The 21,895-nt window shown below is 39.3% G+C and overlaps 1 protein-coding gene across 1 annotated transcript in view; it reads right to left on the bottom strand.

Annotated features, from left to right (window-relative positions):
- Positions 1-21,895, bottom strand: part of ankfn1 (ankyrin repeat and fibronectin type III domain containing 1) — a 212,044-nt gene that overhangs the window by 169,317 nt on the left and 20,832 nt on the right. The window contains exon 3 of the mRNA XM_031894809.1: positions 8,778-8,988. Within this exon, the coding sequence (XP_031750669.1) occupies positions 8,778-8,988 (211 nt within the window). The remainder of the gene's footprint in view (positions 1-8,777; positions 8,989-21,895) is intronic.

The following is a 21,895-nucleotide window of genomic DNA, read 5'->3' as shown; positions in this document are numbered from 1 at the left end:
TGGAATTTGTTGGCCTTTTATAAATACATTAATAATAATTAAACATTTGACCTAGTCTGCTGGTTCTTACATTCGTATTGGGTGAGTAGATGTTAATACAATAATTCAAAGAAGAATATAACTGGCTGGATAAGAACCAGTAGCCGTAGCATTACTGGAATGATAACTGAATAGTACAGTCCTATTTTGTGCGTAGGTTGTTGATTATTTTGGATGCAGGTAAGAAGTGGGGACAGTTAAGGCATGTTCTTGAGTAGCCTGTCGGTCTTGTTTTCCCTTCTGCCCTCTCTATGTTCTTGTTATCACTTCTATGGCATCAAATGAACCAGACCTTTTGGTCTTGCTGCCATCAAAACGGTAGTGGGTCGTCTAGTTGGTTCATAAAATATTTTTACTTTCCAGATTCCAGGCAAGTTCTATGTGTATGGTACTATCTCTGATCATTAGAAATGTGAGCTCTGACATTATTTTAAAGTGCAGGTCACTTTTGCTACACATTGTGTGCTAATATGTACATGTATAAAGCTGTATAACTCATTATCAGTGCAAAAAGCTTGTAATGTGAGAATCAGCACGATGCACGGTGGCATAGGTGATTTATAAATTAATTCAGCGAAAACATTCTTTTTTTCATTATACCAAGTACTTTTGACCTCCATAAAGTATTCTAACTGGAGTATTCCTGCATATCTAGAAAATGAAGATTGGTATAACTGTGTTAAAAGTGTGTTGTTTGCATTTATGTTTGTAATTCAAGTGGTCTATGTATAATTGCTGTTATTTTGAGATTTGTAAATTGCCCTCTTAGCCAAAGGCCACATTTATCATGAACTATACCAGCAGTAAAGGCAATGTCTGTAATTCTTTTGATAAGTTCCATTTTTATTAACCTTTATTTGCTTAGAACTGTAAAATTCAACACTTTGAAAGATGCAGTGTTGATCTTAAATGAGTTATATTTATTTTGTATTTAAGAACTGTAATATTGGCAGATACATGTGTATAGGTTAAAAAGAAGAGCAGAATTAACAGCAATTACTACTTTTGGTTGTTTTTGGTGAGGTGATAAAGAACAATATGTGTATTAACAGTGTTATGCAGGAAAAAAGATAGTTTGCCCCAGGCAGGTACATTATAGTACTCAGATTTTTTGTATTACACATTTTAATTGATTGGTTGATACGGTTTACTTGCCTAGGAGAAACTATACTCATGTTACTGCAGTATACAGTTACCAAAATCAGTTGGGTGCATGCATGGGTGGGAGCCTCATATTTTACTCCTAATAATTGCGTGCACATTAGGGGGAATGCACAAAAGTAAGGTACATTTTTGCCATTAAATTAACCATTAAATTCACAAAGGCCAAAAGCCAAAGGCTAAACATGTCTCTCTCGATGCAGGTCTAACAGGTTGTTGTCCTAGTAGCTTATTTTGGGAATATATTCCTGTGTTTTATATTAAGGTGTCCAGTGCCAGCATTGGGTTTATTCCTTTCTATTCTTGTTTGTATGGATATTTATTTTTGTGTGTGCACTTTCTAAAAGCAGGGCAATGATGAGTCCTGGGCGGTCTTGCATTGTGTGAGGGGTAAGAAGCTTCTGCACTCCAATCGAGTTTTATGGTAGTTATCCTTGTTGGGCTTGTTGCTACCTTGATTGCTGGTACAGATATTGTATTTAAATTGTGACAACTTTTTCTGAAGGTAGATGGTCTTCCTAGTAACCTTTTGGGACTCCTTGTGCTTTTACAGCAGTTTGCTACCCCCAGTATCATACTAATATGGAGTAGTCTAAAGTAAAGGAAAAACTGTATCATATGTATTATGATTTTGCCCATTCCTTGTACAGCTCGTCTTAAAGCTGTTACAAAACACCCTATAAATATTATACCTTATATAATAAGCTTAACACAATTATAGTAGAAGGATCATATTGATATTTTGTCCAACATACTTTTAGATTAATATTTTACTAAAAAGGAAAGAAAAACGTGTGCTTCAGCCCAATGACACATAGTACCCCAAATCCATAGTATGTCTACATAACCAAAAAATAATTAAATAATTAAATCAGGGGCTTATAGAGGCAACATTTGTATTGTTTGTACTTGTGCTATAAAACAATGTATATATGTAGGCATTCTTGAAAATACTCTAGACCTCATTTTTTTCACTGATTAGTTTTTTTTTTATTATGCCGTAGTGTTTCTTTTATCAGTTTATGCTATTTATATTAACCAAGAAACGTTTAAATATTAATATGACAAAATTCAGAGAAAAGGCCACCCTTTTCAAGCATTTCTTAGCAGTCCCTTCCATATAAAATACTACTTTTAAGCAAATAGCCTCTCTAGAGTTTTAACTCCTAGAATCTAACCTAAAGGAGTATATGACAAGTAGATGATAATAAGAGGCATTGCTGTGTTCTCAGATAGGATACTGCAGATTAACCTGAAAGATGAACCTGGATACAGATTAACCTGAAAAATGTTTAAATATGTATTTAATCAGATATTATTGTATCCCATTACTTACTACCCTCTCAAGTGCTTGTTCATGCCATGTAATCATTACATAAAGCACCAACATATCCAGTAGTGCTGTACAATAAATGGGTGTATACATGCAACCACCAAAACCTGATAAAGAGGGCCTGCCCAAATACTGGGTGCTATTGCAGATTTGGGAGTAAATGTGGACAGCAGATGATGTTTTTAGGTTAATTAAACCCAGAGAATTCCATTGCCATGTATCAACAGCTGATCCTATATCATTTGTGATCCTGAAAAAGAAAAAAACATCCCCACCACAAGTGATAAAAAGTTCTCTGTGGGCTCCTGAATGTGTGCTGCCTAACACCTCATAAGACCACTTTATTAGCCTAATAAAAAGGTATAGCAACCTACAAAAAGAGGCACACGCTTAACTGCATTGGCAAGGAATATAATAGGTTTCATTAACATTCACCCAGCAGCCGGGAAAAAAGCAGAGGGACTTCCAGCTACATTTTTCCTAAAGTCTGGTGTTCCATTTGCATGCGACTATGGTGTCAGGATGGTGACTGAGCGCCGCAGTCACTGCTTTGCTTCTATAGGGCAGTGTTAACACATTGAATGACAGCTCCTGACAGCTAAGGGGAAAATCAAACTCAGTTCCCCTTAGCTGCACCCTACTTCAGACCAATGCACTGCTCCGCTAGTCATGATCTCAGCAAGCTCTTGTGTTGTGCTGTCTTCGGGGTTCCAAGAGGCCCCCCAGCTTGGTGAGTGGTACAGTCCACTGAGGATTCTGTCGCTGGCTCCAGCCTGTCCACTGTCTAACAGCATTTCCTGACTACCCACAAGGCCAAGCAACACACTTCTTCCCTATTAAAGACGCTTTGTGCTTCTTGTAATCATTAGAAATACGAAAGACAGACAGCTAAAAATGGAGAGGGGCGTTATAAATAGCAGTATAAATTAATATATTTCCTTGTTAACTCTTTATTATCCACATCTACAGGTGTGGGACCTTATATCCAGAATGCTTAGGACCTGGAGTTTTCCAGAAAAGGGATCTTTTTGAATAACCATACTTTAAGTCTACTAAAAAAATAATTTCAATATTCATTAAGCCCAATAGAATTGTTTTGCCATCAATAAGAACACACAGCACTTTTTTTTATTTTATTAATAAAAAAATTAAAAAATTGTAATTGGTGAAAATGGACTCTATCAGAGATAATAGTTCACATAATTCAGAACTTTTTGGATAACGGGTTTATGGATAAGGGATCCCATACCTGTACATGCTATAAAGTTTTAATAGGAAGACAAATGTTAAAAGTCGAAATAGACAGATCCACAGATCTTTAATAGTTCACTGATATCAAATTATCAAGCTAATCAGATACAGCACAAAATAGCATAATAACGTTTTTAAGTTTTTCTTCGTTAAGTTTTAACAAAACTGGCTCCTGAGGAAGCATGACGGTAATCACACGAAACGCGTTGAGCTTGTCCTTTGATACACTCATTTTATACTACATTTCTGTAAGTAGCCTGTATTGCGCAGGTCTTTTATTATAATAAACGTTATTATGCTATTTTGTGCTCTCTCTTGTTTTACAATCAATTGATCTATATGCCATTTGGCGTGCTACATTGTGGAGTCTGGTGAGTAGGTGGAGGACACTTATTTTGCACATTACAAATCACTCACATTGTGTTCAAGTGCACTTATGGATTTTATGTGGTTTTAAAAACATACTGCACAACAGTAAAATTACCTGTTTCATAATGCTGCAAACATGAGTCTGCATGTGATTATTAAAAACACATGCTGTACTACAGGTCTGGGATCTGTTATTTGGAAACCCGTTATCCAGAAAGCTTCAAATTACAGCCATCTCCCATTGAATCCATTGTAAACACTTTATTTACATTTTTAAAAATGATTTACTTTTACTCTGTAGTGATAAAACAGTATTGTAAACTTGATCCCAGTTAAGGTATTAATCCTTATTGAAGGCAAAAGAGCCCTACTGGGTTTATTTAATGTTCAAATGATTTTTTAGTAAACAAAGTATGGTGACCCAAATTATGGAAAGATCTCTTATCTGGAAAACCCCAGGTCCCATACCTTCACCAGCAACTGTAATGGAAAAAAATAAGAAAGCCAGCAAAATATAATAGGTCCAGGTTTTTAAGTCTTGTAACATGTTCCTGCTATACAAGAAAGTGACCTTCCATTACTACTTACACTGCTACAGATAGGGTTGCCACCTCTGTCGGCTTTCTTAGCCGGGCAGGGGTGACATCACGGGGGGCGAGGAGGAGGCTGGGTCAGGATGTTGTGGGGCGGGGAGGAAGTGGGGCCGTGACATCATAGGGTGGGGCTATGACACGGAGGTTTTGACCCAGGCAGCTCTTTCGAAAACTGGGCTGTCTGGGTCAAAACCGGACAGGAAGCAACCCTAACTACAGGTTTATCCTATAAGCTTACATTCCTACCTTATATTGACTATTAAAATAAAACAATCTTGGTGGATGCGTGCTTATACTCAGGGTGGCAGGTGCCTTCTACTGTGTAAGATTTGGCGTGCACAGTATTAATAGCTTCTCCCTTTAACAGGAGCCATTTTTTTCCCTTTTATGTAAGTAGAAGTGAGTAAGGTGGGCTCAGCTGCTCAAGATTCTATTCAGAATAGACAAAAATGAAAAAGGACAAAGCAAAGATTCTGAAAGCACTGACTAACATGCAAAATATTTGGTAAACAGACAAGAAGACACAGAATAATAATAACCAGATAACTCATTCTATGCAGACTCAATAGAACCACAAAATTCAATCAATTTATGTGCTTCTCAGTGAATCAGTTTTTGTAATTTTGGAAAGGAAAATACTGAGCATTTTTATTAAAGTGTACTTGATAGCAGTGTGTTATATTATGCAGCATAGTGTAGCTTTGGATAACTTTGGTTCGGATCAGATGGCAGCACACTCAATAAAACTTTCCCCCTACTTAACTCTGATGTGAACTGGAGGGACCAAAACTTTTCTAGTTACATTAAAAAAGAGCCACAATTCTGCTTAAAGATGGAAATTTGGCTTCTAAAATGTACTAGTGGTGGCTTTTTTCAATAGCCATTAACCCATCTTACTAAATGGAGTTCTGGTAGGGAATGTAATATTTAGGGCCCGATTTACTAATCCACGAACGGATGGAAAGCGTCCGAAAGCGTTTTTTTCGTAATGATCAGTATTTTGCGATTTTTCCGTCGCAACTTTTTCGTAGCCGTTACGACTTTTTCGTGAATTGTCACGACTTTTTCGTAGCCGTAGCGAAAAAATCGTAAAGGTTTGCCCGCCGTTTACTAGCGCTCAATACGAAAAAGTTGCGACAATTCGCGCAAGTTGTAATGGCTACGAAAAAGTCACGACAATTCGCGCAAGTCGTAACGGCTATGAAAAAGTTGCGACAATTCACGAAAAAGTCACGTCGGCGACGAAAAAAATAAAAAAAAATACGAAAAAGTCGCAAAATGTTTGTTTACAATCCGATTTTTTCCCATTCGGGATTCAGATTCATGGATTAGTAAATCAGCCCCTTAGGGTAGGGTTTCTCTAATTAGGAAAGGCACAAGTCTATACTTGCCTTTAGAAGACACAGCTCATCATAGCTGAGGTATAATGCAACCCCACCCTCACCCCTTTGCTGAATTTGTCTCTTGGCCCAGTTCTGCCCCATGCCATTTCACCAATTTCCAGGGTGAAATTTCTCAGGGCAACTATGTTTCTAAACTCTGGAATGCTATTTCACTAAAGAGAGGAAGAAAGCTGCACGTGGCACTTCTCCATCTTCTTTATTCCAGTGCTTCACACCATTGTGCCCATTGTGCCCATGCTACAGTTGCATGGTTAGAATGCTTTATGGCCTATGACTTTTATTACATTTCCCCAATCGAAATTAAGAAATGAAAATGTAAATGGTAAAAAATGAAGCCATATATCTCACCGTTTACAGAACAAAGGCCTTTTTGCACATTTACGTCTACCATGGCCATGCCCAATTCTGCCCAGGCATTTACAACATCTGCCCCATACACATCCCACTTTGGCATAATCCCTTTTTCAAGCTTGCAAATAGCGTACAATAGCAGAGTTGTCCAGGGTTTAGTGTAATTAGAATGACCCCACTTTTTAAATAAGTGGGACTACATACTGTATGCAGGCAACAGACCAGGGGTGGGTGTGAAGCAAGGAGAGAAGGGGCCATTGAGAGGAGAAAACCTACAGAACAGACACTACTGTGGACAGTGGAGTCTACATCATTGAGACCCATGGCCAGATGAAAACACTGCGTTGGGTGCCTCCATAACTGCTTGCACAGACTTTAATGTGGAGCATGGAATCTGAGTAAGATTCAGCTATACATGCATGAGGAAAGAGCTAAAGGGAAAACCCTGACAGAGATAGACAATGACAATTGGTAGATATGAAAAGTCATATATTAAAAAATTGAGTGTTTTTCTTAATATAAAAACCCAATTTTGAGTCCCATTAGATGAAAAGTCTATAAATAATTTTGTAATTTGATTTCTTGTTTTGTCCAATAAACACTAATATGTCTCATGCTATGCAGAATTCTAACTTTAAATGTTTATTATTTTTAAGTCTCTCTGCTTTATATTTTATGAATGTTACATCTGTGACTCAACGGAAATTAAAACTCTAATATGGTCATGTGAAATGTTACCTGTGATTCTAACATCCACAGAAAAAACAACCCCATCTGCATTTATGTAGGATTCAAACTAATGATACTAGTATCATATCCAGTTACACTAGTATCATACCTCTTCCATTGCAAATAAAGTAACTTTAGATAGATGATAGATAGATAATAGATAGATAGATTGATAGATAGATAGATAGATAGATAGATATATAGATAGACAGATGCTCTTCCTAGCTATTTTAACAAGGCAGTCTTTTAAAAACTAATACAAGGGACAGGGAAAGGCAGAATTGGGGGGGGGGGGTGCCAAGGTGTTAGGTAACCTCCAGTAATTGTAGTTGTTTACTTCAGAACCCAGGCCAGCACTTATCTTCTTCCAAAAATGTAGTAATCTAGTTGTATTCCCCCCATTTTCCATCTAGACATGTACTTTTGCTGTCTAACACTAGTTCTGTCCTTAGCTGGGGCACCAAAAGAGCATGGCGAACCAACACGAAGAAGGAAAGTGCCAGTGCCAGAAAAGGGCCAGTATATCTTTATCTTCCAGTACAGGTATAGGACCCATTATCCAGAATGCTCGGGACCAAGGGTATTCCGGATAAGGGGTCTTTCCGTAATTTGGATCTCCATACCTTAAGTCTACTAAAGAATCAATAAAACATTAATTAAACCCTATGAGATTGTTTTGCATCCAATAAAGATTATTTATATCTTAGTTGGGATTAATTACAAGGTACTGTTTTATTACAACAGAGAAAAAGGAAATTGGTTTAAAATTCTAAATTATTTCATTAAAATGGAGTCTATGGGAGACGGGCATTCCGTAATTCGGAGCTTTCTGGATAACGGGTTTCCGGATAAGGGATCCCATACCTGTATATACTTAGGGTTGCAACATGTCTGTTTTTTTCAAAAGGCTGTCTGGTTCAAAACATCTGGTCTTTGTTTCAGATGTGAAACCTGGACAAAAATAAACTTAATTGCATCCCAGTGATATCAAAGCCCCACCTTCTATATTAAAATTCTGCCCCAAACGTCACCATTTCACCTTCTGTTATCACTTTTCTGCCCTCAAGATCATCATCAGCCCCCAAACCAATATCATCATCCCACCCACTTTGTGCAGGTTTTACCATGGCCAAAGATAGCAATCATGTTATTTTTCATTCTAATGGTGTTATGTAATAAAAAGTGCAAAGTATGCTGCAACTCTAGCCACCTATAGTAACCAATCAAAAGGTAGCATTTACTTGTCTCCTGTTTAATAGACAATATCTTACTGGATGCTATGGGTTACGGAACTCATAAGCTTGCAAATTGAAAATATACTTTGAAATCATCTGTGGTCATTCCAGAAGACACATTGGGCAATAGCTCCCATGTAAATGGGATTTTGTTTTTTAACCATTATCCTTTCTATCCAACCCCAGCTTACTATGATGTACTCTATCTGTTTGGGGGACTTCACTAAATAGTTAGTAAGAATGTGGACATTTATACACGCACACAAATCAACATATGGCCAAGGAGAAAGTGCCCTTTCCTTCAGTTACTTACAGTGGGGGCTCTCCCTGGCTCCTGCCTTAAGCAGCGTCCTTGCAATAGGCACATTATTTGTCATGACGGCAATGTCCAGAGGAGTTAATCCTTCACTATTAGGGGTATTTAGATCCAATTCCTCAGCCGTGTACTGATACAGAAGAATTTGTACTGCGTCCAGGTCCTGCTGTTCAACCGCCTCGAACACAGCTTCATTGCACTGAAAATTCTGTGGCAGCAAAAACAGTTTGTTAGCAAAGGTTAACAGGCCGCAGAACATTTTCTCTACAATTTACACTTTATTAAACATTGCTGATTATATGTCATACAAAGAATACTGGCAGGGCAGTTTTTAAAAGCAAGGCTGGATATTTCCCATTCCGTTTTCAAGTTGGTGGAAAGAGGTTGCAGGTTGTGCAACAAATGCAGCATCAAGATTTGCTATCCCAGTTTATTCTCCTACCCCTACCCCTATTACCTACCCCTACAAAAGAATTGACACATGACCACAATATTAGGAAGAGAAGGCTGCAGTTGTTAACAATAATTATTAACATAAATGAATACATAACAAACCACTAAAAAAGAAGTAAACAAAGTCCATATCCTTCCACATGACCAACCTTGCCCACTGCCCATTCAACTCACCCCTGGGACTCCGAGTTAGGGGCACCACCCACCTGTGACAAAACAACTTCTACAAAACAATCAAGGGAGTGCTGCTGCTTTGCTTCTGGTATCCCACCTGCTCAAAGCCAACTGCCAGGTAACTTTAGGGACCACCTTGAGAGGAAACTTCTGTGACTTCTGCAAATTGCGGCGCCACGTATTCCATCCCACCCGCGAGTTACATTCTAGCGGTGGGAGATTAGCCACCCGCGACAAGGGAGATTTGTCGCTGAGCGACTATTCTCCCCATGTGTCACAGCCCTTAAGCTCCTCAGCCAGAGATTTCCCCCCACCACCAGGAAAGGAGGGTTATCCCCCCTAACATCATGTCCTGCTCTCCTCTGTTCAACTATGGGTCATTGGGCTACATAATGAATATACAGTATTATATATACATATATCATGAAGCAAGGTCAGACAGTCATGTTGTGTACAACAGACTAGGGTGTTAATTAGCGGGGGTAGGGGCACGGACAGGTTGATGAGCCCTTGGTGTGGGCTTTTCAGATTCTCATTGAGGCAATGCATGGTATCATGTTACAATAAAAAAAAACTTGTTCTTTCTTTTTCTGAACTGTTGCTAATATGGTACAACTCTACTACATGACCTGTAAGAGGAATGGCAGAGGGAGAGGATAGATATTTCACCTAGAATCCATGGGCTGGAAATCACTTGGACAACTTAAGCTCACAGATAATTTTTTCATGTGTGCCCCTCTACCTCTCAAAATTCCCAAATGGTAAATCAGGACTATTAGGCCACACCTTCATCACACAACTATGCCCAATTACACTCAGGCAACAACCTAAGCTCATTTAAGAGTATTTTAACCTCTTCTGGGATCTGCAAATAGGCACAACTGGGAGCTGTGTGTACCAGGCATGTATTTACATTCTAAAACATAAAAAGACTGCTAAATATGAAAAATACTACAGTTCTATTTAGTTTTTAAAGAAGTTTAAGTTTAACTTCTAGCCTGAGAGCTGCTAGGAATTTCAACTCCCAGAATCCTATACACAAATAAAACTTTCTATAATTTTATTATACAAACTTCTACAACTACCTTGAACACTTCTCTTGCCTCATTCATTAATATCAGTCTTATAGCCTCCTTCTAGTTTTTATATTTTAAAGGGCACTAAAACCTAAGACACAACAGGATTGTTGTTGATATAGGTTAGGTGCATATACCTATGTAGGGTTACCACCTGTCCGGTTTTGACCCGGGCTGCTAGGGGTCAAAATCTCCTGCCCGGTTTCCGTGTCATAGCCCCACCCTGCCTCCTCCCTGCCCCGTGACATCACGGCCACGCCTCCTCCCCACCCCTGTGATGTCACCCCTACCCAGCTAAAAAAGCCGGCAGAGGTGGCAACCCTATACCTATGTTATCAATCTAATTTGAGCCAAGAGACATTAGTGAGCTTATTAATCAATTTTCAAATCTGTAAATTCAAGATTGTTTTTCTAATTTGAATAAAGTCCCATTTCTAACGCTTATTTGGTAACAAGAAAAACTCACAAATAAAAATAACTCGAATATCTAAAATTTGTGAGTTTGCAAACTAAAAAAAAACACTGCAAAGAACGCGAAAATTTCGAACTGAAAATAAGACTTGACTTTGCCTACGACAACTCCCATTGACTTCTACATGAACTCGCAAGCTTTTACATTCAGTTTTTGGATTCTTTTACCTTAATAAATATTAGACATTTGAGTTTTTGCACAATAATTCGAATTGAGTGAGCTGTAGCACTAAAAATCGAAGAAAAAAAAAATAAACTTGAACATTGATAAATCCCCCCTTAAATTCAGTATCTTTCACATTAGTGTGAGTGATAGCAGAAAGTCTGGTGCAATGAAAGCCTTTTCAGAGACATATTTGGTAATAATTATGTAGGTGCAACCAATGAACAAGTGCCATTTGCTTGGGCACAAACATATGCTTTGGTGCTGGGAGTTACCATACCTGGAGCCAGCTTTACTCGAATGGACCATGTCAATTTGTGACACTATTATTATCTGTAGCTTATGACTCAAGCGGGTAAGAAGCATGGCAAGAGAAGGCAGAGAAAGGCTATAGTTGTGTTTCCTGAAGCAATATAATGCAGTGGAAAGAGGTGGGGTTTGTATAACAGGTTAATTGTCCTTAGAAAGGCTTCATAAAGCACATGTAACTGTTGCCAGCAGGCTTTTGTTACAGAAGAACTGCCTAAAGGGCTCATCCTCCTCTCTAAAGGTGGCCACACATGTGGCGATCTGCGATCTTTTGTGCGACCATCGGTCGTACGAAAGATCGTCAGATCCGCCACTAACCTTCAGGGCTGAAACAGGCAGATAAGGAGGTAGAAACAATAGGATTTCTACCTCCTTCTGAAGGCAGATTTTGGTCAGGGGCCTTCTATGGCGTCTGATCAAAATCTTTTAACTGGCCCGATCGGCAAGTCGACTGATATCAGCAGCTTCCTGCGATATCGGTCGACTCGCCGACTTGCCATACACGCACCGAATATCATACGAAACGAGGTTTCATACGATATTATCGGTGCGTGTATGGCCAGCTTAAGGTCTGTAGTTCTTCTAAGATGCAGCTTATAGTGTCTGTAAGGGGATGCTGGGAGTTGATGTCCAATAACAGCTAGAGAACTACTAGCTGGACTATGAATTATGGGGCACCAGAGAACCAATTATGCCCTAGGCCCAATACCACAACAGGACAAAGTTCTCAGGCACTGTAATCAGATTTAAACCATCTGTTTTTGTGCTTTATCAGGTTTATTCTTTAATTACAGCCTATCCGTATCTAAGGACCTCAAGCACAGACTGTTGAAGGCCTTGAATGTAAATTAATTATGATAAAACTTTGTTTAGAGTGGGGAATGCAAGGCACCCATATGTTTCATGCAATTTTAGACTCTGTTTTATGAAATCCAACCCTACATGAAGGGGTAGATGGCTTACCATGGATTTTCAGACCTTACCGTGGATTTCCGATCTTTCATAGTAAAGAATATACAAATACCATATGGAGTCTAACCAGGAACAAAGAATTTATGTGGTGACAGTGTGTATGGGAGACGGCAAAAGGTTACCCTGGAATATATATCGCTTGTTTACTCAGAGATTACAATAAAGAGCTTGAAACTGTTCCTCGTTACAGATGAATCATGGACATAAGGAGTTAAAGGCACAGGGATAGAGAGATTGCTCTGGTATCGATGGCTATGCTTTAGCATCTCATACCTGGTCTGCCTTAAATTGTTTGGAAATAGGCCCTGACATTTCAGGTATACAGACACCCAAACAGTTCTCACCAGCCAAATAAATAGCGACTGATTATGCATTTTACAGCAGCCCCTCTGGCATTTTGAAAAAATCCTCCAGATTGCCGGTCTGGACCCCTGGATTGCCAGTTCGGCTCTGGATACGAACAGTCTGCTTTGGCACTGGCAACTTTATGATCTGTGTGATGTACTTGCCTTCTGCTTTTATATTATCACTTTCATTAGCACCACTAAGCCAATAAAGAATATATGTAATTTGCCTTCATACAGTACATCCGAGCATTCATTAAAGTATCATGTAGAAAAGGTATTCTAAGACCAATTTTTTATTCCTTTGGGGACTTTTCCAGTTTTTTTTGTTTTGTTTTTTTACTCCACAAATCTCCAATTTGGAATTTAAACTGTTATTTGGTTACTAAGATCCCATGTACTCCAGCAACCAGAAAGTGGATGAGAAACTAAAAGATAAATTAGAGAGCCTGAACTGATCTACCCCTTTAACTGAGAGGCCTGAACTGATCTACCCCTGTTGTTTGAATGCCCTCTAAACAATATATAGGGAATAATGTAGAGATCATTGTAAAGTATCTATCATTAATCAGTGTGTTTCAGGGAAACATGCCAATAAGTCCCGAATGTGCTGTGCAATACATTGGCACTTCTTAAATCGGGATAATAATAAAGTAACTCTATAAACAGAAAAATGTAATCTTGAGATTCTGGAGAGCACAGCATATTTCAGTGAATGCAGTCATTAGCACCAAATGAAGAGGTAAAAATGGATGTAAACACAAAATTTTGCCTCAATTTATGTGTGTTTTTGTGTCTAGTGCATTGAATTTTCATTCATAAATAAGATCACCTGTGAGCAAGTTTTCATATTCACACAATACATTTAGTGAAAACAGAATTTCATGAATACAAAATGTCTTCTGTGACCAAAAAAGGTAATTTTGCCAAACATCATTTTCTTTTGTGTGGACTAAGTTACTTTTGTAACTGCAAAAGGACATCTTTGTACAGGTGCATCACCATTTTGTGGCCACAATTATGCTGGAATTGTGGGGAAAATGCTTGTGACTTGTGTCAGAAATTGCACTTTGTACACAGCATGGGGCTTATTTAGTAACAATAAAGACAAGCAACACTGGTGATGTTGCCCATAGCAACCAATCAGATCTTTCCTTTTGTTTTCTTAATTGTAGGTCACCAATGATGCTTGTCTCCAACGTTAATAAATAAGTGTACAGATAAATAAGCTCTAATTTTTCTTTTAGGTAAAATTAGTGCCTTAGATTTAAAGAATTCTAGGTGTGAATTATGGATCAGAAAGCTCACTTTACAGCACTACAGGCTGGGTGACAGATTAATGTAGGATGATAAACGAATGAGAGAGAAAAAGAAAGCCAGCTGCAGCAGAGGAAACAAAACCAACTATCAAAATACATAAATATATACGAATAATCTGCCCAGTAATACTGGTTTGTTGTTGCTTGCATGTGTGTAATTTTCTCGCTTTCTAACATAAAAAATGCATTCCCTTTACACTTGAAGAAAGTTATTTTACTGGACAATTTACTTGTATTTATTGAATGGAATAACTGACTCAAGACACACTGAGAAGGACCATGAATACGTCGTATTGTATAACTTAAGTATTAATGGCTTAGCCAGGATGTCGAGTTTGTGTTCATATAGACAGACAGTTATAAATGTTGTGGAAAGGCCTTCGTTTGGCTGTACAGAGACGGGCATTGTGCTAGGGACTAAACAATCCAATGCAGACACCCTGCAGAGCACCATAAAATGCCTAACTGGGACTGAGAAGATGTATAATGAAAGCCACCTAACAGCATGTCCTGAGCCACTAGTTGTATCCTTTCCTTTCCCTTATCCCCATGGCAAGCTCCTCATACAGTGCTTCTTTATTATCACAAAGATTTGCCTTAGGGACAGCACAATGGGTATTTCATGTTGCCCACTAGTAGACTGCACTCTCACAGCAGTCAGCAAACAGTTTTTTTTTACTTCTTGTTAAATGATTGATTGAAATTTGATTGGTCGCATAGAAAACTTCTCCTTATATCAATAAACAAGCTAGATATGATTTATTTTGCCTGGTGAATAAAAACGACAGTAAATAATTGCAGTGGCCATTAGCAGGTCAGCTCCCACCCCCAGCAATTTTAATATAAATTCCATCTGGAGAAAGGTGGACAATGGAGTCTGTTAAAAAATACCAGTGTTACATTATTTGTACGTATAATGGATTATAGAAATCCGTTATCAAGACCACTCTGAAGTCCAACAATGTTCTTTAATGTTCCATAGTGTGCTATTCAAATGACCAATTTCTAATTTCTGACTAATTTTAGTACCAGTAGACAGTTCCTTCTGCTTAAGCTGTGTTAAGGGCTAAATGATTCTACTGGGTTTTTTGTGTCTACACAATCCAACATCTTACATACAACAGCAAATGCCACATAAGATGCAGCCCTAACTTATAAAACCTGGGTAGCATTAAGGCTTTGGTTGATCTACCTAACCTGTCTATTGGACATCCCAATACCCCCATACCCTCCAATAATATACCAGGAGTCCAGGATGCATGTGAAAAAGGCTGCAGGTTTAATACAAATTTGTATTAATACAATACAAGATGCAAGAGTAAACCAAACCTTATAAGGTTAGACAAGTGTCAGACATATGTGTGTTTGAATGCTTGACAAATATAGTCCACAGAAGTGAATGTGCCACCAGCCATGCCAGCCACCCAGCATAACCCTCAGACGGGCAAGTGAAAGCGAGATGACCTCACTCCAGACCCTGACAACCCTAGGACCAACTCAAGGAGCTACTGACCTAAACTCTGCTTATCAGAAGGTAGAGGGGGTGGAATACCAGTCCCCCTCCCCAATCTGGCAAGCTTTCCATCCACCAACCAATAGCAGCTGCAACAAGAATCCAACTTAACTCCTTAGGAACACCAATGACTGCACTTCCCACCCTCTACTGAACAGAGAGGATAGATGGACAGGAAGCTGCTCCTTGCTGCCACAGATGATCCCATCTAATCCTTTACACACATTCTAATAAAGAGATAAGAAAAGTGTAGCCCTGAGCTGCAACTGTAGCAGTAGGGATCAATCCTGCCTTACAAGGGAATAACAGTCTGGGTTTAGTCTGGGTTTCTTAGGGGTGAATATTAAAGGGGTTTTCCAACCTGATGGAGTCACACTACCCCTTGGTTAGCCATTGGGTTGGTTGTCACAATTTTGCCAGGGGTTAATAGGATACAGATTATGTTTGTGTTCTAAAGGTGAGTATGTGGTTATATGGGTAAGTCACAATGTCTGATTATCATTGTTGTTAAATAATTATTTACAATGAATCACTATGAGTCATGTTTTTATGTCAAATAAAACTGTGACCATTATTTTATCAGATTTGAATGTGCAGTGGTCAGTTATTTCTAGGCCAGTGGATTGGTTGGGTAAGGGCAGGCATGTGCTTATTCTTGCCTTAGTCAAGAGCAGGAAGAGAATACAGAGATGGATAAAAAAGCAGACATGGAGGATGAAGCAGGAAGAAGGTTTAAGTGACAAAGGTATAATGGGTGGAGTGAAGTGGAACATAAGACCATATTGTGTTAAGATGCGGAAGATGAAGTCAAATGACCATCCCAGACTGTGTCATACACCAATAAGATTTGGACAAATTGTAAATATTCCAGTTCAAATTGTAACTTAGTGGTATTATTACCTGGACAGTCAACATAAACAAAAATCTTCAGCACACCACTTACATACATGTTCTCAGAGGCTGCTTAACTTTCACAGCCGCTCCCAAGCCTTTTTTCCATGTATCTTTGCAAAGGGGAAGAAGCACTCCAGTCTGTCGGCAATGCCTTTAAATCATTTATTTGCAGAAATAGGCAAACAGCACAAGCTTTTCAGTGCAGATTTTACCTGAAGAAGGGGTCATCCCCTTTGCAAAGATTACCTGGACAGTACCAGAAACTTTGGATTTGTCGTAGTCATGATCTTGAACATTTAAAGGGTGAATCAGAGCTTAGGGAACAGACAAAACTATAAAATGTACATCAAGAGAACCTTGGACTTGAAACTTGGGACTTCAAGGATGCTAAAGCAGGTGATTAATCTTGTACACAAACTGATTAAATAGCCATAATACACTTTTCCCCTGAAGTTCATGTGCAAGTCTAGGGGAGAACAGCTATTGAAGTTCTGAGTGAGTGCTCATTTAGACAGAGCACCAGCTCTAAGAGATATTGCTTGGCTGGCACAGACAATAAATCTAATAAGTAAAATAAAATCAGACAGTTGCTCTTATAATGATGCCTTATAAGTATAGGAAACTGTTTGGTTCCAACTTTAAAGGAAGGGGTTGGAAACAAAAGTCAGAGCTGTGACAATTAGCTCATTAAATTGACATATTTGTATTTTGTATTACAAAAAACTGTACAGAAATTGTAGGCAAGATCAAAGCCTAATGTTTTACCCAAGTCTCTCTGGTTCAATTGGCTGTTTATTAGACTACATCAATATATCATATAAGGGCTTATGGCGAGGCTGAACAAGCCATAAAGTGGTAAAACCATTTTGCAGCATCATTTATTTATTCAGTTTATTTGCTATCAGTATATCCTCTATTTATAAAAAAAAATGTGCTGTAAAGCTCACTTGTTCTAATGAAAAACTTGAATTATTGGGTTTGATGGGGTTTCCTAGGTAGTATCAGCCTCCTGTAAAAACAACAGCAATGTCCTGCTTATCTGCATTCTCCTGCCCTAGACTCCGGGCGGTCTTATTATGCCACTAGAGAAGTCTATGAATGTAATCTGCTTTTAATTTTTTCTTTTTAGTTGATCTATAGACAAGTTACAAGATCATGTGAATGAGGGATGCCAACCAGTTGTATTATACACAGGCTGCATAATAACAACACCCTCTTCCACCCAAGCCATCTTCATTACATCTACAGACGCACTCTGATCACACTCCCTGATCTGCCGGTCCAAAAGAGTTTAAAGGACTTTCAGTGTGTTCCAATGCTTTCCAATGGCAGAGGTTAAGTACACTTGTGACAGCCATTGGCTGGAATGTTACTGGGGCAATATATACTGTATATATATATATATATATTTATTTTAAAGCAATATTTTCATTTGAATACTAAATATTCAAACTAGACTACAAAACTGAAATACAGAGTACATACAGAGTGCATAAACTCACATTTAAGGTCCCCAACAATGAAATCCCTCAGCTCTGATTTTAAAACACACTCCTTCATGCCACCTACACTCTGTTTCTGGCCCTCACCGCTCTCATTATTTATCTGTTGTGTGTGTATGTATATATATATATATATATAAAAACATATACACACAATGGCTTGGAGATTCCCTGAAGGCTCATGTCCCATTGCATTACATGTGATCAGTTCTTCCCTAAGGGGAAGCTAACACATTGAACCTGTCATTCAAGTGCCTCTGTGAGCTCAGCCTGCTGTAACCTTCTCATAGCTGCCAGAGAAATGATATGAGTGCACTAGGGGCCAAAGGAATTGTTCTTTAGGTTCCATATTTCTAAAAGATTAAAAAATAAATACAATGTTTCTTTTTAACACTAAAAATTCAAACTAGCCTACAAAATTGAAATACAGAGTGGATACACTCACATTCAAGCTCCCAGAAAAAAAACTCATTAGTTCTGATCTTAAACACATTTCTTCATGCAAGCTCCTCCCATTACTTCTGCCCATTCTTGACTGTAAGACTTCTTCCAAGCTTCTGCCTGCCCTTGGAACTCCCTTTCCTTCAAAGCTTTAAATGCTTTCTAAAGACCTACCTGTTAAGAGGAATATATTCAATGCACCCCACACCAATGCTCCCTCTAATATTTTTTAGGCTGTGTTTATAAAATAATTATTCTGTGTAACTTTTAAGGGCCAGTGTACAAAATGTGTGTGCAGCAAAGCACCACAGTGAAAATCAGACTATTCCATTGAGCACTGGCAGTACAAGTATTTTATACTGTGAAAGGCCAAGGTTTCTTGTTCCCCCAGTACATTATATGCAGTTATAGGAAGTAGGTAATGATACCCCAAGCAAAATATATTGTAGCAATGGGCACTGACACCTAAATATACATTATACAGAGATTGGTCTGGGCACCTTAAGCACCCCCAGTATGTTATACAATAAAAAGCAGTGTGCACTGGCACACCAGCATATAAAACAGTTAAAGGTCCTGGCATCCCAAGCACTTTAATTTACAAAGGCAGTGGTAAGTGGCACACCAAGTAGATTATACATGCAGAACAATTCATACTGACACCACACACCCATTATGTACAGTGAGAGGCTGTGGGTACTAGCACCTGAGCCAGGCCCAGATTTGTGGAGAGGCCACAAAGGCCCGGGCCTAGTTCGGCACAAGTTTAGGGGCGGCATGCCGCCCCGCCGCAACAGAATTTTTAAATTTGGCTCCCATACGGAGCAGTTGGGACCTCTCCCCACTGCTCCATATGGGAGTTTAAATGTGCAATTGCGCATGCGCACTCGCGGGGGGTCGCACAACTGCGCATGCACACTCGCGGGGGGCGGGGGCGGCCTCGGGGCGCCCAGAAGTGAAATCCGGCACTGAGGTCCTGAGCACAATCTATATAATGGGAGGCAGTGGGTTCTGGCACCTAAGCACAATCTATGCAATGGGAGGCAGTGTGTTCTGGCACCTAAGCACAATCTATGCAATGGGAGGCAGTGGGTTCTGGCACCTAAGCACGTTCTATACAATGGGAGGCAGTGGATTCTAGCACCTAAGCACATTCTATACAATGGGAGGCAGTGGATTCTAGCACCTAAGCATGTTCTATACAATGGGAGGCAGTGGATTCTAGCACCTAAGCATGTTCTATACAATGGGAGGCAGTGGATTCTAGCACCTAAGCACATTCTATACAATGGGAGGCAGTGGATTCTAGCACCTAAGCACGTTCTATACAATGGGAGGCAGTGGATTCTAGCACCTAAGCATGTTCTATACAAGGGGAGGCAGTGGGTTCTGGCACCTAAGCACGTTCTATACAATGGGAGGCAGTGGGTTCTGGCACCTAAGCACGTTCTATACAATGGGAGGCAGTGGGTTCTGGCACCTAAGCACGTTCTATACAATGGGAGGCAGTGGGTTCTGGCACCTAAGCATATTATATACAGTGAGAGGCAGTGAGTATTAGCCCCGAGCACCGATAAACTACATTACCCAGCCAAAATGCAAGCAATATTGCTCTATAATGTCAATTCTACTAACTCTCTAACACTTGCACCTCCAGTCATTTAAAACATCAGGAACTGCAGACACTGATAGGCCCATTATATCACTCATCATACATTTATGTGTGGAGCTCGCCTTCTGTTATCCATTGGCACATTCTCCATTCTGTTTTCTTATCTTCTAGTCTATTCTTTTACTTTCATGCTTTCCTTCTGTTTTTTTTTCACTTCACTTTTTCACTTATGGTATATTTTTTGCCACCTTTGCTTCGTCCTACCATTTTATTTTATTTTTTTTAAAACTGTTTTTATTTCTTTTCTTTTTTTTAACAATCGGATTCCACATGTACAAAATAATATCCATTGCAGGAGAATACCAAAATAGCATAGGGTTTAGCATATATAGTCGATATAAGGTGTGGTAATATGCATTGGTTGTCTTGTATCTGGTCGTCTTGGAGTTCAGGAGCGGTAGGGTAATTGGCTGTCTCACGCTTGGGTGTGCCAAATTACCATGGATGCGTTGTGGAAGAAGTCCGATTGATAATTAAATCAAACAATCAAAAGAAGTATGGTATGAGGCTTCTAATGAAACCAGCATAAACTATATACTGTACATTTAAGTTCACCGGTTCTGGACAAGATTATTTGGGATACCTGTTTTCTGTTGTGTTATACTGGATCCTGAGAGGCAGCAATGCTTTCCACTGCTTTTCTCTCTCCAATTCTGTCCCACACTGTTGTCTCTTTGGTACCAAACTGTCCTCTCCAGCTTCTTATGTTATCATATCCCTTTACTGTCTCTTTTCCCCTGTATCTCCTTCTTGCTCCATCTTCCTCAGCTCCCCGATTACTTCCTTACTTTCCTTTTCTTTCTGGGCCGCCCCTACCCAGCATTTTGCTCCTGTTCTGTACATCACCTTTCTGCCACTGTTTAACTACAATGATCATAACTAAAAAATGTCAAACATAAATTCATGTTATCGACATCAGACACTGTTTCTACTTTGATTATTTACAAGTACTGTACTTAAGCTGGCAGTAAGGTGCAGCACAGATCTCTTTAATATCTCTGTTACTCATTACATTATGAATCCTATGCACATCCCAATGAAGTCCCTGCAAGATCAGTCAGTACATGCTGCGGTGGAAAGTTCTAATTCCCAGTCAATATACTGTTTTCTTAGCTGTCTCAATTTTCTTTTCTTTATAAATCTGCCCTTCAGCTCTCTCCTATTCTTATCTCTGTCTCTCAAACTGTTTCACTCCCTATTTACTTTTCTGCACCTGTTGCTCCCTTTTCAGTATCCACCCCATTACTTTTTATTCTCCAATATTGCTGCCCCTTAATAGGAATACAGACAGGTACCAAGTAAGAAAGGCTAAAGGCATAAGTGGTTCAGCGGTCTGAAATTCTGATTTTTTTTTCACTACCAGCCACATTCTTGCATGCCTCCAGTTCTGCTGTGAGAGAACACACATAATAGTTGTGCTTCTGAGTGAAATTCAAAACTGAGAAGCACATTGTGTGAGCTATCCGAGAGCCTGCATGATTGCGTTGGCTAGTGAAAGAAAAAATGTGAATTTCCAGCTGCTAAACACCCCTTTCTTTCTTGGTACCTGCTGTATGCCTATTGGGGGGGGGGGGAGCAGAAAAAGAGAGAGAGCATAAGGGAACTGCCGCTTCCAATGCCTCCCTGCCCAATACAGCCTACACCACCCCACTGCAGATGCACACTAATAGCAAAAGGGCAGCGAGTGATCAATTTCACACCAACCCAGAGTGCTGAATCGCCCCCAATGCCTTCTGATTTCCATCAGCACTCTCAACTGACTGACCAACCCCTTCCCTATGCTCTAGTGTAGAAGAACATTGGTGTGCTCTC

Source organism: Xenopus tropicalis, chromosome 10 (genome assembly GCF_000004195.4).
Source record: "Xenopus tropicalis strain Nigerian chromosome 10, UCB_Xtro_10.0, whole genome shotgun sequence".
NCBI lineage: Eukaryota > Metazoa > Chordata > Amphibia > Anura > Pipidae > Xenopus > Xenopus tropicalis.
The sequence above is the reverse complement of the archived record's forward strand: the minus strand, read 5'-3'. Positions and strand labels throughout refer to the sequence as shown.